Source organism: Babylonia areolata, chromosome 5 (assembly GCF_041734735.1).
Source record: "Babylonia areolata isolate BAREFJ2019XMU chromosome 5, ASM4173473v1, whole genome shotgun sequence".
Taxonomy (NCBI): domain Eukaryota; kingdom Metazoa; phylum Mollusca; class Gastropoda; order Neogastropoda; family Buccinidae; genus Babylonia; species Babylonia areolata.
The window spans coordinates 17227353-17239852 of record NC_134880.1 but is presented as its reverse complement, the minus strand read 5'-3'; the positions used below and the strand labels follow the sequence as shown (position 1 = coordinate 17239852).

The 12500-nt window shown below is 46.5% G+C and overlaps 1 protein-coding gene across 4 annotated transcripts in view; it reads right to left on the bottom strand.

Moving 5' to 3' along the window:
- LOC143281979 (uncharacterized) overlaps nt 1–12500 on the bottom strand; it is a 36670-nt gene that overhangs the window by 10140 nt on the left and 14030 nt on the right. For all 4 annotated transcript variants that reach the window (XR_013055198.1, XM_076587353.1, XM_076587355.1 and 1 more), the window contains exons 3-9: nt 11382–11516; nt 8089–9016; nt 5487–5623; nt 3396–3528; nt 2372–2491; nt 1605–1839; nt 1–131 (exon numbers count right to left, since the gene is read on the bottom strand). The exon at nt 1–131 is cut by the window's left edge and continues 5 nt beyond it. Coding sequence is in view for 3 of the 4 variants with exons in the window: in XM_076587353.1 (XP_076443468.1) it covers nt 1–131; nt 1605–1839; nt 2372–2491; nt 3396–3528; nt 5487–5623; nt 8089–9016; nt 11382–11516 (1819 nt within the window). In the remaining variant the exon portion in view is untranslated. The remainder of the gene's footprint in view (nt 132–1604; nt 1840–2371; nt 2492–3395; nt 3529–5486; nt 5624–8088; nt 9017–11381; nt 11517–12500) is intronic.

Sequence of the window (12500 nt, the reverse complement as noted above, 5' to 3'; positions counted from 1 at the left end):
GGAGGCGGGGGAGGTGGCTGGCCTGAAGGTGAAGGTGACAGGACCTTTGGGCAAGGCACGGAACATGGCCACGACTTCCTGGTGGCTTTGTCCTGCCACGTGTTGTCCGTTCACTGCCAGAATCTCGTCACCTGATGACAGTCATCATCATCGTCATCATCACCATTATCATGATCATCATCACTACCACCATCACCACGACCACTACCATCATCATCACCATCACCACTACACACATCATCATGATCATCATCATCCTCATCACTAACACCACCATCACCACTACCATCATCATCATCATCATCATTACCACCACCACCACCGCTACCATCATCATCATCGCCATCATCATCACCATCTTTACCACCACCGCTACCATCATCATGATCGCCATCTGTACCAACACCACCACCTGCTACCATCATCATGATCGCCATCTGTACCAACACCACCTGCTACCATCATCATCATCGCCATCTGTACCAACACCGCCTGCTACCATCATCATCATCACCATCTGTACCACCACCACCTGCTACCATCATCATCATCACCATCTTCATCACCACCACCACCTGCTACCATCATCATCATCACCATCTGTACCAACACCACCTGCTACCATCATCATCATCGCCATCTGTACCAACACCACCTGCTACCATCATCATCATCACCATCTGTACCAACACCACCTGCTACCATCATCATCATCACCATCTGTACCAACACCACCTGCTACCAACATCATCATCGCCATCTGTACCAACACCACCTGCTACCATCATCATCATCACCATCTGTATCACCACCATGCTCATCTTCATCACCACCTGCTACCATCATCATCACCAGTCATTATTTGTTACCTGTGCTTGTTTTCGTCCACTATCATGTTACTCAATATACTTTTAGTCAAAATAGTCAAACAATGGTGGGTAGTTAGTATCTATTCGGAGATCACGGGTGAATTATACTGTGCACAACACTTCTGTCTTTCAGTGCTCTTTTGTCTGGCAATGTTTTGGGTCGTGACACAACTGAACTGACCACTCAAGATGTGCTGTAGCCTCCCTTGTATCTTTTTTGGTTCTCGAAGCACAAGGTGCACAGGTAAATCACGTACGAGCTATTCTATTATTCGTGTTGTATTCGTATTTTCACCATATATACTGTCTTTCGTTTTTCTTATTCTTTATTGAATCAATCATGGGTAGCTTTGGGAAGTCACTGAATTGTGATTTTCCTCCGCTATGATTGAGAACACTTGTTGTATCTTTGGATCAATTGCCAATGGGGGGACGATATTTCACGGCCATTTCCGACATTCTCTACCTCAGTCATATCTGTACCTTCTCTACCTCATATTATATGTCCTTCCTCTACCTCACATGCACAAATGTACCTCTTCGTGTTTCTCCTCTACCTCACACCTTTACATCTTCTACTTCACATGTGCAACTTCTGTACCTTACATATGTACATTATCTACCTGACACCTCTACGTCACTTCTGTACCTCCTTTACCTCAGAACTTTACCTCATCTACCTCACAGCTCCTCTACATCAAAGCTGTACCTTCTCTACCTCACACACATGTGTACCTTCACGCAGTCGCCCATCCTCAGCCACAGCACCGGAAGCGAAGACCCTCCTCACGTGAACGCCCGCGTGACCACGTGACCCACGATCCGCCCCGCCCACAATGGTGAAGCCCAGGCCTTTGCCTCTGGTCCCTTTATGGACTGAGATGGTCTCAGGGGGGCCAAAATAAACCGACCCCTCCGCGTTGACGTCACGGTCGCCGTATCCACAGTTAGTGTCCCCCTTTGACCGTCTCTGTTGTTAACATCAGCGATGTGCCATTGACATATCTATGTTTGTTTTTATATATAACAAACAGTAAATTTCAACAAAGTTATGGAGGTTTTTTGTCGTGTTTTGTGTGTGTGTGTGTGTGTGTGTGTGTGTGTGTGTGTGTGTGTGTGTGTGTGTGTTTTATAATATGTATGCTGTTACCGACATGCCGATGTGTCAGTGTGTTTTATGTGTTGTCTGGCGACAGACAGACACTGACGTCAAATACACAGCCTGACGACAGACAGACACGTCGAATATATAGCCTGACAACAGACAGACAGGTCATATACAAAGCCTGACCACAGACACGTCAAATACACAGCCTGACGACAGACAGATTGACACGTCATATAGACAGTCTGACGACAGACAAACACGTCAAATGCACAGCCCAACGAACAGCCTGAAGACAGACAGACACGTCAAATACACAGCCTGACCACAGACAAGACACGTCGTGTACACAGCCAGGTCACAGACTCTTCGAATACGCGCTGCATGAAAGTCTTACCTTGCTGACGTCATGCAGGCTGGACGGGTGGGGGTGGGGAGTGGGCAGGCCAGATGGAGGCGAGATCAGCTGTGAGATACTGGGCAGCGAGGTGCCGGCGATAGAAGCTGACTTCCTGAGCTGCAAAGACACAGATATCAGTATGTTGTTGTTGTTTGAGGGGTTTTGTTTGGTTAGTTTTGCTTTTATTGTTCTTGTTTTTGCGTCTTTTTTTCTTTTCTTTTTTTTTTTCTTTTTTTTTCCATTACCTTGTGAATATGATGTTCACTTTCTGCCTGAACAGGTAAGCAAAATGTCACAAGATTTATCAACACATCATGAACTTAACGGACCACAGACGCTTAAAAAAACAATAATAATAATGGTATTTATATAGCGCTGAATCTTGTGCAGAGACAAATCAAAGCGCTATCGTACCAGTCATTCACACGCATGCATAACTCTAAAACTGGATAAACTAAAGACAAGGAAGAGGCAGGCAAGGGAGGTTATTTTGGGAAGAGGTGGGTTTTAAGGCCAGACTTGAAAGAGCTGAGTGTGGAGACTTGACGAAGCGAAAGAGAAAGTTCATTCCAATTGCAAGGTCCAGGGACAGAGAAAGAACGGCGGCCAACAGTCGAGTGTTTGAATCTGGGTATGCGTAAACAGAGTAGGTCCGAAGCCGATCATAGTGAGTGAGATGGTGTCACTGGTGTGTTACATGGACCACAGCTAGTAAACAGTTGTAACAAGATGGTTACATGGACCACAGCTGGTAAACAGTTGTAACAAGATGGTTACATGGACCACAGCTGGTAACAGTTGTAACAAGATGGTTACATGGACCACAGCTGGTAAACAGTTGTAACAAGATGGTTACATGGACCACAGCTGGTAAACAGTTGTAACAAGATGGTTACATGGACCACAGCTGGTAAACAGTTGTAACAAGATGGTTACATGGACCACAGCTGGTAAACAATCGTAACAAGATGGTTACATGGACCACAGCTGGTAAACAATAAAACGCTGAAGAAGATCTGACCTTGGTGGCCACCACCAGAGTGACCTGGGTGGGCGCAGTCCGGATGATGTCCACTGCCTGTTGGTGAGTCAGCCCCACCAGACTGCGGCCGTTCAGCATCAGCAGCTCGTCACCTCGCTTCAGCCGCCCGTCCCTGCACGTGCACAACAACAACAAGGTGTTAGTTAGTTACCTGGCGGTCCAGGTAAACAACGAGCAGAACAAGGCATGACGTGGACCAGGTAAAACACGGCAAAACAAAGTGTTAATGGACTTGATACGGCCGCTGAGAATCACCCGCCTGTCCCTGTACGCACACACATGGCAACAACAAACAACAGTAACAAAGTGTTAGTCACATGGCGGACCAGGTGAATGGGCAGAAACAAGGTTCACACTTGGACCAGGTAAAACGCGGTGAAACAATGTGTTGGTGGACTTTGATTCATTCACACACTGCAGCCGTTCGGTATCAGCAGCTTATCACCTCGCTTGAGCCGGCCGTCCCTGCACGCACACACGGCAACAACAAACGACAACAACAAGGTGTTAGCTGCTTAGCAGAGGAAGGTGGCAAAATGGTTTAGACTCTCATCTGCCGATACAGAGAGTCCGTGAAGGTCTGGGTTCGGATCCCGCTCTAGCCCTTTGTCCCAGGTTTGACTGGTGAATCAAACTGAGCGTCTTGTCATTCGGATGAGACGATGAACTGAGGCCACGCGGTGTGCAGCACGCACTTAGCGCACTGAAAAGAACCCATGGCAACGAGAGTGTTGTCCTCTGGCAAAACTCCGATGTAGAAGAAATCCACACACACACACACACACACACACACATATATATATATATATATATATATATATATATATGTGCGTGTGTGTGTGTGTGTGTGTGTGTGTGTGTGCATGCACTCAAGGCCTGAATGAGCGCGTTGGGTTATGCTGCTGTCAGGCATCTGCCTAGCAGATGTAGTGTAGCATATATGGATTTGTCCGAACGCGGTGACGCCTCCCTGAGAAACTGAAACTGATACATGGTGGAACAAGTAAATGAGCAAAACAAGGTATGACGTGGACCAGGTAAAACACGGAGGAGCCAACTGTGTTAATGGACTGTGTAAACACATGTAAACAAATAGAATGAGGTCAGTGTAACAGGGACCAGGTTAACACAGGTTAAATGGCAGAACAATGTGTTGATGTACCAAGTAAATTCACGTAAAGCCGCTGAGCAAAGTGCTGAAGGATCAGGCAAACACAACAGGAAAAAGATGTTACATGGACCAGGTAAATACAGGTAAGCAAGCGGAACAAGTTGTTAATTGGACCAGGTTTATACAGGTAAAGAAGCGGAACAAGTTGTTACATTGGCCAGGTAATTACAGGTAAACAAGCGGAACAAGGTGTTATAGGAACCAGGTAAACAGGCAGAACAAGTGTTTCTTAAATTTCTTGACGAACACTGGGTGTCCGTCTCACAGGCCCGGTTGATGTTGGGTTATATCGTGAAAGGAAGCGTAGCAGAGTACATTCTTATCACATAATTACAAACCTGAAATGCAACTCCATATCATCAGTATATTCATCATCATCATCATCATTGCTATCATTCATTATAAAAAAAAACACAAAAGAAAAGAAAAGAAAAAGAAAGTAAGTGTCACAGACTATGTGGCCATACAAGACCTGCTCGCGTGATGACACCTCAGTTTCGTCGCCATCCACTTTCATACTTGAGGTGAGTTCTTGTCAAGGTTTTCAGTGCCAGCAGATTCTGGGGGTTAGGGGGTGGGGCTATCGTTGGAGATACGTGGTGGTGGTCGCCATTCTGGAGGTGACTGTCATTGAGTCTGGCTTCCGCGATAAAGCAATTATTGTTGTAGTAAAGGGTTAAGTAGATGATGCCCCTGCAGGCGCTGTTAAACTCCCGGCAGAAGTGCAGGGTCTCCTCTTGTATGTGGGCACCTAGCGACCTGACATAGAGTGTTTCATGGGGACTACGGCAGGCGTACCTGGGTTTGGGGGCTCGGAATGAACGGCGTGGGAGTAATGTCACTGGAACCCTCACTCACTCACTCACTCACTCACTCATCAACACCCTCCCCTCACTGACCTGAAAGCAGCACCACCCTCAGTGAGAGCAGCGACGAAGATGCCGATGTCTCCTCTCTTGCTGCCGCGGCCTCCGGCAATGTGTAGGCCTAGGCCTTGGGCATCCTTCCTCAACTGAAGCTGACTGATCACCCGTTTCTGACACACACACACACACACACACACACACACACGCACGCACGCACGCACGCACGCATAAACACACACACACACACACGCACGCACACACACACACACACACACACACACACACACACACACACACACACACACACACACACACACACGTTTAGCTGCTGCTAAAATAAACACCCCAAAAAAGAAAGGCAAAGGCTCACGTGCGATTACAACTGATTTTTTTTTTTAAGTAAACAAAAGAGGACAAAGGACTGCCTACTCCTCCGGAATAATTTTAATTGTTTCCTAACCACAGCAACCAGGTGCTGCTGGAAGCGCGTGAACTTGCTGAAGGTCACTTGGTGCACTTTAAACTCAAACCTTGACTCTATGCACCATCCACTGAACGGGAGTGTGTCTCTGTGGCCATGTGGTTTTCTAACGACCTGATTGGTGCATATCTGTTATGCATGTGTGGGTGTATGTGTGAATGTGTGCCTTCATGTTTTACATTTATTTGCTTATTTATCATCATTGTTGTCTTTTTTCTTTTTTTTATATTATATTATTATTATCATTACTACTACCTTTTTTATATCATATTTATTATTTATTTATTTATTTATTTATTTATTTATTTGTGTAAGCTTATCTATTATTTATTCACCTTTTTTTTCTCAAGGCCTGACTAAGCGCGTTGGGTTATGCTGCTGGTCAGGCATCTGCTTGGCAGATGTGGTGTAGCGTATATGGATTTGTCCGAACGCAGTGACGCCTCCTTGAGCTACTGAAACTGAAACTGAAACTAACGACTTCACATGTGCGCGTTCATTTGTTTGCTCAGCAACACAGTCGATCTTGTCGGCAGTATAAACATACAGCGCGGGAAAAAAAAAAGTCGGTATGTTCCATTTTCGGGCGCAATACAAACATTTATCACTCCAGACAAGTCCAATTCTTTTGACTACGTCATGAACGGTAGATCGGACGAATTCTCCAACTCAAAAGATGCCATCTTGTCCGTTACTAAAGTCACGGTGACCAGAGGTGTGCTCGCTTTTTTAAGTAACAAACTGTAAAGTCAAAGCCTGTTACAACAACCACTATAAGTAACATATCTTCGGCACAAAAGCAAACCTAAAAAAAAGGCTACTTAGTGTCGGAATCCGTGCAAATGTTCATGAGAGAACAACTACGAATATTGTTTTTCTCTCCAAGCGATCGCTGAAATTGCGACCTTTCGTTGCTACTCAGTATCCAGAAGTCTCTTATTTTTCGGGAAAAAAAGGAGAGAGAAAAGTCCACATCACATGCGCATGTTTTGTGCGTTTTAAGTTTAACAGTGACGAATCCTAGACTGAAAGGCAAGCAGATCTGTTTAATTTGGATGTCGTTTGAGGATAGCTTGCACTGAGTGATAAGGCCTTCGCATGAAGCTTTCTCCGAATAGAATTCAATGGCCTCCATCGCCTCCATGCAGTTATGTGTCCTTGTAAACTAGCAACGCGATTTCAATCCTGATTTCCGATCAAGAACTTGAGAAGCCCGAGTGTTAATTAAAGGCATTGGCGCTTACTGACTGGTATCATCGAACTATAAACTATGTATATTTATTGATTGTTTGTTTCGGGCAATAAAGATGAATAAGCTGAACATTTGTGTTATGTTGAGTTGTCATAAAAATCACATATATTGGGAAGGAAGTAGCCAACCATATACCATAATATTATGGTTAAAAGAAATGCACGATCAAGTAAGTCATAAAGAACGCTGTTTTTAATCGACAAAATGAACTCATAGGAAATAGTGTAAGACGTTCACACTTCGTGCAAAACACAACAGCCTTTCTGTGCCTTTCGTCACATATCAATATTTGATCTTTAGTATGAGTAATATCCGTTTAAAAGAAATCATTTCTCATAGTACATTTACATTTATGTCCCATTACCTGCAGAATTTGTCTTTTCTTGGTAAATGTATGCACGAATGCAACTTCCATACAAAGTAGAAATACTTAACTATTTAATCTGAAAAATAGAAGATTACTGCTATCAATCAATGTTTCGATTTGTAAAGTAAACTTTCTTAAGTTCAGTGAAAAAGAATTTTTAAAACTAAAAGAGTAAAATGACGGTGGAAACAGTTACTACTTCACAATTTCTTGTGCCCATTCTGGAAATGCACATTCATTAGAAGTGGTATGTGTGGAAAGAACTTATTTTTTTATTTTTTTAAACTTTGTGTAGTATTGACTGATGAAGTATTTCCTGGGAAAGGGAATTTGTTAAAATTCATCGCGGGGACACACAGACACACATAAAGACACAGACACAAAGACACACGCATGCATGCATCCATACATACATACATAGCCAAACACACACAATCGGAACAAAGTTATTGCATCATTTACACATAAAATAATCATAAGAATAGCCAAATATAATCCATAATCAAAACAACTATCGCCTGAAGTAGAACATTACCTTGGCCGAGTTGACCGGGGAGGAAGAGGAGGAGGAGGAGCTATCCTGTGCCCCACCACCGGCCCCAACAGCCCCCCTGTAATTGCCGAGACTGATGGAGGAAGGGGAGGAGGCGTGTCCTCTGCTCGCGTGCTGACCGCCCGCCCACTCTCCCCGCTTCCTTCCAACCCTCCCTTCCCCCATACTGGTCCTGCGACAGTGCTTGTTACTACCACTGTCGACATCGTCAGAGTTATCGTTGGTGACAGCGGCGTCAGCGGTGCTGTAGTGGTCTCCATCAGCACCGTAGTGGTGCTGAGTTCGGCCGTTGGTGACGGTGGCTGCCACGTCACGATGGCCAAGGGTCTGAGCCCCTCCCACTTGCCGGCTGCCTGCAGGCGGGCGGTTGTAGCCGCTGCCAGAGGCCGAGTTCTTCTGCACGTGCCAGGGACTCCAGCAGGACACACTGTCGTGCACAGCGGAGGAGCTCAGCGTACGGTACAGCCCACCACCGCCGGGTCTGTGGCCATCACCGTCCACACTACTCTCCCTCTCCTGTCTCCTCTTCAATCCCTCCTCCTCCCCCTCCTCTCGCCCCCTGTCCCTCCACCTCTCATCCTCGGCCAGCCCCTGGACGGCACAGCCGTTGTGGCCGCTCAGACGGCGGTCATGAGCCACGTCCTCGGGACTGGAGCGGAGGGCTGCGAACACCTCGTCCTCGGAGTCGCTTACATCCCCTGCGTAGAACCGGACGGTCTGGCGGTCGGTGGGGGCGCCACTCTCGTCTGGGGTCAGGTCGCCACACCCCCTGCCCGAGTGGGGTCGTTGGACAGGGGTGGATGAAGCTGGGAGCGGCGGGGAGCGGGGCTGGATGGGGAGGCAGGAGGCAGGGGAAGAGGTAAGAGTAGGGGTAGAAGTAGGGGTGTTCCCGGGGTTCGGTGCAGAACGTCTGAAAGGAACAAGACAGGTAAAGTGACCGCCGGGTGTCCGTGACACACATGCTGAAGCCACACTGTGCCCAAGACACAACGTGATGGGTGATGACACACATACACACACAGACAGAATGTCGGGTTGTTCCCTTTAGGTCAGGTAATATATTTCCTGACGTGAACGACTTCCAGGAATGACGACACGCATTATATAATGTGGTTACAGCTTCACACCTCGCTCTCACTCCTTCACCCTCCCCCCCCTCCCGTCCCCCCCTCCCCCCACCACCACCACCACCTCCTCCTCCCTTATACACCTATCCAAATCATCTCGCACCCTTACCACACTCCCTCGTTCATCTAACTCCCTCACACCCCTACCCCACTCCCCACTACTCCACTTCCCTATCTCACTCCCTCATACGCCTACCCCACTCCTTTATACACCTACCTGATAATAATAACATTAATAATGAATATTTGGACGCACTATCTCTGGAGAGCCCAGAGCGTTTACAAATACAATTTCACATACATACATTGATGCAGATACACTTCATAACATTCATTTGCCTATATGCATCACAAAATAAACAGGTCACACACACACACACACACACACACACACACACACACACACACACACACACACACACACACACACACACACACACACACACACAAGGCATTCATACTGATACAGCCCCATTCCTCTCTCCACCCTACCAACAATCGCAGACAGACACACAGGGCGGGAAAACTAATCATAACAACTGTGGAAAAGGTGAGTTTTGAGAGCTAATTTGAATGAGGACAAAGACTGGGCGTGTCGGACAGAATAAGGGAGTCTGTTCCAGATGACAGGTCCAATGAAAGAGAAAGCACGTTCCCCATGGAGTTTCTTTCGCCTCGCTTATACTCACACCCCTACCTCACTCCGCTACCCCCTCCCTCACATCACTACCCCACTCCCTCATACACACCTAACTGACTGCCTACCCCACTCCCCCAAACACCCCTACCTTTCTCCTTCACATCTCCATCACTCACCCAACATCTGTCATGTACGGAGGAGGTATGTCTCTCACCTGGGGTGAGTCCTGTAAGGGAGGAGATATGTCTCTCACCTGGGGAAAGTCCTGTAAGGGAGGAGATATGTCTCTCACCTGGGGTGAGTCCTGTAAGGAAGGAGGTATGTCTCTCACCTGGTGAGTCCTGTAAGGGAGGAGGTATATCTCACCTGGGGAGAGTCCTGTAAGGAAGGAGGTATATCCCTCACCTGCTGAAAGGGAGGAGGTATATCTCTCACCTGGGGAGAGTCCTGAAAGGGGGGAGGTATATCTCTCACCTGGGGAGAGTCCTGAAAGGGGGGAGGTATATCTCTCACCTGGGAGAGTCCTGTAAGGGAGGAGGTATATCTCTCACCTGGGGAGAGTTATGTAAGGGAGGAGTATATCTCTCACCTGGGAGAGTCCTGTAAGGGAGGGGTATATCTCTCACCTGGGAGAGTCCTGTAAGGGAGGAGGTATATCTCTCACCTGGGGGAGTTCTGTAAGGGAGGAGGTATATCTCTCACCTGGGGAAAGTCCTGTAAGGGAGGAGGTATATCTCTCACCTGGGGAAAGTCCTGTAAGGGAGGAGGTATATCTCTCACCTGGGAGAGTCCTGTAAGGGAGGAGGTATATCTCTCACCTGGGAGAGTCCTGTAAGGGAGGAGGTATATCTCTCACCTGGGGGAGTCCTGTAAGGGAGGAGGTATATCTCTCACCTGAGAGAGTCCTGTAAGGGAGGAGTACATATCTCACCTGGGGGAGTCCTGTAAGGGAGGAGGTGTATCTCTCACCTGGGGAGAGTCCTGTAAGGGGGGAGGTATATTTCTCACCTGGGGAGAGTCCTTTAAGGGAGGAGGTATATTTCTCACCTGGGGAGAGTCCTTTAAGGGAGGAGGTATATTTCTCACCTGGGGGAGTCCTGTAAGGGAGGAGGTATATCTCTCACCTGGGGGGAGTCCTGTAAGGGGGGAGGTATATTTCTCACCTGGGGAGGGTCCTTTAAGGGAGGAGGTATTTCTCTTACCTGGGGAGTCCTGTAATGATTGAGGTATATCTCTCACCTCGGGGAGTCCTGTAGTGATTGAGGTATATCTCTCACCTCGGGGAGTCCTGTAGTGATTGAGGTATATTTCTCAACTGGGGGAGTCCTGTAATGATTGAGGTATATCTCTCACCTCGGGGAGTCCTGTAGTGATTGAGGTATATCTCTCACCTGGGGGGAGTCCTGTAAGGGATGTGGTATATCTCTCACCTGGGGGGAGTCCTGTAGCGATTGAGGTATATCTCTCACCTGGGGGGAGTCCTGTAAGGGATGTGGTATATCTCTCACCTGGGCAGAGCCGGGGAGTCCTGCAGGGAGGAGGTATGTCGCACAGGGATAGGGGGAGGTAACGCTGAATGCTTCCTCCGTCTTCGCAATGTCAAGGTCACATAGCCTGTCAGGGACGCCTTCCACAGTATGTTCCTGCCAATTAATCAACCAATCAATCAACCAATCGTCATTCAGTTGATTGGCTGATATATATCAAGCAATTAACCGATGAAAATCCTCAAGATCTGTGTGTCGACAATTAAACACGAATAATCAACCATCAAACTGCCTTGTATCAGTGACTCAGTCAGACAGTGTCTCTGTGAATCAGTCAATCTGTCAGTGTCTTGTCTGAATCGGTAGTTCAGTGTGATCCTAAATAGTCAGCCAGTACAGTGTATGCCTGCACCAAGTGGACCATGTCAGTGTATCCCTGAGTTAGTCAAGTCAATCAGTGTATGTCCGTGAATCAGTCAGCTGTTTCTCTGGATCAGTCAGTGGCTGACTGAGCCAGTCAATGTGTCGCTGTCAGTCAGTCAGTATCATATGTGACTCAGTCAGTCAGTCAGTATGCATCTATCTGAATCAGTCAACATGCAAAGGGTCTGTAGTTGTTTTATAAGTACGGACGGAAGTATAAAAAACAAGAGAGGCAAGGCCTTCAAGACTCACTTGTGATACACTTTTTAAAAAAATCCAAACTTTTTATGTATTGAGTATAATTTCAAAATGTAATGTTTAAGATGATAAAGATCAGTTTAAAGCAAATTAACTCCCCTGGCATTACAGAGTAATTTCCCTTTTTTACTATCTGCACCAAAACGTTTGCAAAATAAATAAAAATTCCATGCTTAGCAAAAGAAGTTCCTGTTTGAACAAAAAAAGATAATAATGACTGCTCTAGATGTTGGGTCAGAATATCAGATCAAAGTGCCAAGTTTAGAGAATACAAAAAATATAAATATAACAGTAAATGCAGTTTGCGTATAATTAGGCTTCATTCTTTTTTTCTTTTCTTTTTTTTGTGCCCATCCCAGAGGCGCAATATTGTTTTAAACAAAATGACTGGAAAGAACTGACTTTTTCCTATTTTTATGCCAAATTTGGTGTCAACTGACAAAGTAGTTGCAGAGAAAA